We start from the raw sequence: 5,460 nt of genomic DNA on the forward strand, positions 1-5,460 counted from the left end.
AAAACTTTCAGAATCCTATTCTGATCATATTTGGATGCAGAAAGTTTGTTTTTTTTAAATCGCTGTATCCCTTGATGTATTTGTACTTGAGATTTTTCTTCACAACTGTCAACCCCACCTCCAATTTATCGTTTATGTAGCACTTACACATTAATGGAAAATATCACATTATGTACACACACACATACACGCATACTGCAAAAATACATCACAGTTTATATCCATCCTGACAGTCCTGAGGTAGGTAACAATAATGGTTTCACTGGGGTCAACTGTAGGAACAATGTCAGCTAGTGCATAAGTGGGATTTGTATAACTACAAGCCTATTACTTGACTTGTATCACAAAAATACTCTTTTCACTTGAGATACAAGATGCGAAACCGACATCAGATTGATTGAACCTAGGTTTGCAGATCAAAGGCACAATTATAGCTTTTCTCCATATCCTAATTTACCTGTCCCTTAAATTTCCATTTCTCTCTTTTAGCTCCATTCCTCTGACTCCAATTAGAAATTGAGTTTGTCCGAAGTGTAGACGCTACAGGATTCAGGTGTGTCGGTGTCCAGTGGAAGTTTGGAAAAGTACTCTAAACCTCTGCTCCATCTCTTCTTCTCGCCCTCATCCTTGATGTAGAATTGAGCACAGTCTTCAGACAAGTGGAGGCAGTCTGAGCTTCCCGGTACAGAAAAGGAGATCTTTCTTCCTCGCTCATTGGGCATGTCCTGATATTAAGAGATGAAGACATTGTAAAAAGGCTAACACATGATCTGTTCCAAACTGATGCGAATAATTGTGTAAGCCCCCCCCCCTCCCTATTGCTAGCACATGGACATAATCACAAACAACAGGACTTTGCTATTACCTCAGACTCCCCTGCTGTCAGTGTGTCTATCCTCTGGTTTTCAGTCCTGACAGTGACTTGGGAAAGCTGTGACCCACTGTCTACCATTACAGGAGTGTAACCCTGAGACAGACAGACACACACACACACACACACACACACACACACACACACACCGTTAGCGGTGAACAAACAAAAAAAAAACTTAATTTTTTTATCAACTTATTTTATAACATTGATCATGCTTACTGTGTGAATCAGACTGGCTCTTTTGCTCCACTTCTGCGGTGTCTCAGGCTGCTGTGAGTAGCCATAGAACCTGGAGGTCTGAGGGCTAGCATGGCTATAATCCTGCAGGGGACAGAAATTAAAGACATATCCAGCACATTTCACACCACACCAATTTCATCCAGCAAGTGGAGCAGAAGTAATGGGAGAAACACAAGACAGATAAATCACACATGGCGCTATTTTTTTCCATTTTCCTTTCTTCATAGTGTTGCAACAAGATGAGGTAAAGTAAAATTACTATACTTTGATATTTCTTATAAATATACACGCATATATATACATATTTACATACATATACATATGCATACTATATATATATATATATATATATATATATATATATATATATATATAGCGTTTTTTGGAAACAGTCAATGGTGTTGATAAAACTGCTTGACAAATGAGGAGCAAGATATTAAGATAGATAGCCAACTTGAGAGCTGACGAGTGTATGACGCACAAAACAGGCTTGTACTGCTATGAATTAAAGTTTTTTTTCCTACAGCTATCGTAATATACATAGCGGGTTTTTTTTCCGAAACCGTCAATGGTGTTGTTATAAGTGCTCAATTAATGAGCTATAACTAATGAAACGGGCCTGTACTGCAATGTATTAAAACTTTTTTCCTGTATCTGTATTGATATATATATATATATATATATATATACATATATATACACATATATATATACATATATACATATATATACACACACATACATATACATACATACATACATACACACACACACACACACACACACACACACACACACACACACACACACACACATATGTATATATACATATATATATAGTGTAACGTGCATGATAAGTAGACACATTGGTCCTTGACTAACGGATAGGACCCTTTAGTCGACTGGTTAACGTTGTTGCTTGCGGAGTGGGAGATACGGGTTCGCGTACTGGCTGTGGCGATTCCCGGACTGCCCCCCGAATTCGCTACAATATATATATATATATATATATATATATATATATATAAATATATATATATATATAATCCAGTGATTCAAGTAAATTCTTTATGAGACAGTACAAGCCTGTTTCATGCCATAATAAGCCATCATCAGCTGCCAGCTGCTGATTGCTTATGGCATAAAATGCCTTATGGTCCCGACCAACCAGAGGAGGCGCTAGTCCAGTGACCAGGACACATGCGCACATCTGGTTTCCCAACCGCAGACACGGGCAATTGTGTCTGTAGGAACGCCTGACCAAGCCGGAGGTAACACAGGGATTCAAACTGGCATTCCTACAGACACAATTGGCCGTGTCTGCGGGTGGGAAGCCGGATGCGGGTATGTGTCCTGGTCTCTGCACTAGCGCCTCCTCTGGTCAGTCGGGGCGCCTGTTCGGGGGGCGAGGGGAACTGAGAGGAATAGCGTGATTCTCCCACGCACTACGTCCCCCTGGCGAAACTCCTCACTGTCAGGTGAAAAAAAGTGGCTGGCGACTCCACATGTATCGGAGGAGGCATGTGGTAGTCTGCAGCCCTCCCCGGATCGGCAGAGGGGTGGAGCAGTGACTGGGATGGCTCGGAAGAGTGGGGTAATCAGCTGGATACAATTGAGGAGAAAAAAAAAGGGGGGGGAACTTTTTTTTAAGTAGCACCATTCATTTCATTCATCATACTTCACACCCTCACCTGGATGTTGATCTGCGGGGGGCTTGCTGGATGATTGTTGTTGGCTCTGAGGCAGTTGATGATCTGTGACAGGCTGCAGCTGGGATACCTCTTCATAAACAATATGAAACCAGCCAGTGATACAAACATACCAGAGGGAACAGTGATGGACTTGAGCACTGCTCGCCATCTACCAAACTTATCTACAGATTTGAGACAGACAGAAGAGTCAAACATTAAAGGAACAGAGGGCGGGGAAAAATATGCATATATCCAAAACTCAACACGCACATGGTCACTCACCATTCACGTGCAAGGAGGTGGAGGACACCAGGTTGTAATTCAAATCTCTGATGTCATACCACCCATCATGCCTTGAATTCAGCCTTGCGATAACAACCTCTGTGGCGTTGCCATTCCTGCCCAGAGAGACGAGACCTCGGTAACGCATGTCACGGTCCAATACCTGACCATTTTGGATCAGCTCAACGGGGCCAAGAGGGGGTCTGGAGCCAAATGGGCCCAGAGTAGATTGGTCAGGGTCCCGAGCAGGGGTAAAAATGAGGTGAAATTGATGGAGGAGGATAAAAAGGGGAATATTTAAAGACTCCTTGGTGAAGCGGGTGACATTGAAGATGTGTCCTGCATCCATTCGTACACAGGGTTTTAAGCAGAGAGAGAACAGAGAAGGAATGAAAAGCAGGGGGAGTATGACATGGATTTAAGGATGTCAGGAGACAAAAGAGATATAAGTCACAAGCACAGAAACGTCAGATTCAAGACACTCATTAACATTTGAACCTCTGCTGTTCAGTTATTCTCCATTTGTGTTTTTAAAATCTCACAGCATCCCGAAACGCTGTCTTCGGACTCACCGTGGACAGTTAGGATGCTGCGTGACAGGACTTTCCCTTCCCCATCTCTGATAGTGTAGTTGCCCTGGTCTGCTTGTGTCACTCTCTCAGCCAGCCAGACTCTCCCATCCCGTTGCAGCCTCCCCCGTCCCATCTTGCCACTCTCAGGGTCAGTTCGATTCCATAACACCACTGGCTGGGACTCGGGAAGAGAATCCCGGGGAGAGAACTGCAACAATGCTCCATCCTCAGGGATGCTGTGCTGAAAGGTCTCCCCATAGGTTCTTCTGTAGGATTTTATACATTCTGGAGTGACGAAAGGGAAGGGTGGTTGGATTAGGTGAAGAGTGTGGACAATCCGAACACTGTGAAAACAATCAATCAAAACTGTCAATTTTGAATCTCCAGTGCCCCACCTGACACATTCAGACGAACTATTTCATAAGTGAATCCAGAGGAGAGCTTGATGGCATAGAGGCCCTGGTCACTGTGGGTCACCTCTTTCAGCACCAGCATCCTGTCTCTGGTCCACTCAAAACGCATATCCTTTACCTGCACAAGGTTTTGCTAAATGTTCATGAACTAAATCACACACACACACACACACACACACACACACACACACACACACACACACACACACACACACACACACACACACGCGCGCTCTCTCTCTCTCTCTCTCTCTCTCTCTCTCTCTCTCTCTCTCTCTCTCTCTCTCTCTCTCTCTCTCTCTCTCTCTCTTACATGGTTATTTTCCAGCAGGACACGTCTTGGTCCAGGGGGGGAGTTGGGTGTAAAAGTTACAATTCTTGAAACAGAGTGCACCGGCAGACGAAACTCCTTCCCAACACACACAATCTGGAATTCTTTCTCACCTGTTGAAATGTCAAGAATCGGTAAAGGATAAGCAAGTTCTCTCTGCCCTGTCTTCCTTATCAACTGACAAAGATTATGATTTGTAGGATATGATGCATCAGTGCTACAGGCTCACCAAAGAGGAAGTCTGTAAGAGAAGATGGGACATATACCATAATCAACATGTTCTGGCACAAACCCAAGCAAATGCTGGAAGTGAATCTCACGAAAGTTTGAATAACCTTTATTAAAGGCAAAACTTACCCACAGAACGTGAGAGGGTGAAAAGGGTGCACAGTAAAACACGGGACAGCATATTCCAGTGGGCAGAGACCACGTTGGTTTATTGAACCTATAACAGTGGAAAGTGCCGCGCCCACCATTATCATTCATCCCCATCCTCCGCTAAAATTAAGAAAACTAACCACGGTAAGTACGGTTAGTCCTCCACCAACAAGCTAACCGGGCAGCTACACGTTTCTGTAGTGGAATGGTACTCAACAAATTACACAAATATCGGTAGACCGACTCATGCTGCTTGTCTACTCAGTTAGGTGCTCAGTGTTATTCATCGAAAACAGAACGTGTATGCAACTGCACAACCGCGAGGGAGGAGGGAGGGGGGGCAACAATCAAAAACAGAAAATCGATCGATCACAATCTATTAAAGGTTGAAAATGCAGTTAGCATGCAGCCTCTACTCACCTGCAGGAGGTATGCAACATACGACTACTTTTAGATATTCAAGATTATTAGCCTGGATGAAGGAAGGTCAGTAACGACACTCTGTTCAGTGCGCATGCGCAAATGAGCCTTTTTATTTACAGGCGCAAAGCACGTATCCGCGTCCCTCCGAGTTGGATACGTCGCAATTTTTTTTCTATATTTCTTAGCCACCCCTCTGCTTTACCTACGCTACTGACGCATGTTGGCGAATTGTTACGAGAGGCGGGTTGCTCGGACG

The 5,460-nt window shown here is 43.8% G+C and overlaps 1 protein-coding gene across 1 annotated transcript; it reads right to left on the reverse strand.

Moving 5' to 3' along the window:
- Window positions 1–509: 509 nt before the first annotated feature.
- On the reverse strand, window positions 510–5,252 carry LOC130110204 (uncharacterized). Its single transcript, XM_056277226.1, has 11 exons — window positions 5,202–5,252; window positions 4,761–4,848; window positions 4,633–4,644; window positions 4,386–4,516; window positions 4,055–4,190; window positions 3,660–3,944; window positions 3,088–3,426; window positions 2,806–2,987; window positions 1,094–1,195; window positions 866–967; window positions 510–725 (listed from the first exon to the last, which is right to left on the reverse strand). The coding sequence occupies exons 2-11, from the start codon at window positions 4,810–4,812 to the stop codon at window positions 510–512; spliced, it is 1,557 nt and encodes a 518-aa protein (XP_056133201.1). The 5' UTR covers window positions 4,813–4,848; window positions 5,202–5,252.
- Between the last annotated feature and the right edge of the window lie 208 nt (window positions 5,253–5,460).

Source organism: Lampris incognitus, chromosome 1 (assembly GCF_029633865.1).
Source record: "Lampris incognitus isolate fLamInc1 chromosome 1, fLamInc1.hap2, whole genome shotgun sequence".
Lineage (NCBI taxonomy): Eukaryota > Metazoa > Chordata > Actinopteri > Lampriformes > Lampridae > Lampris > Lampris incognitus.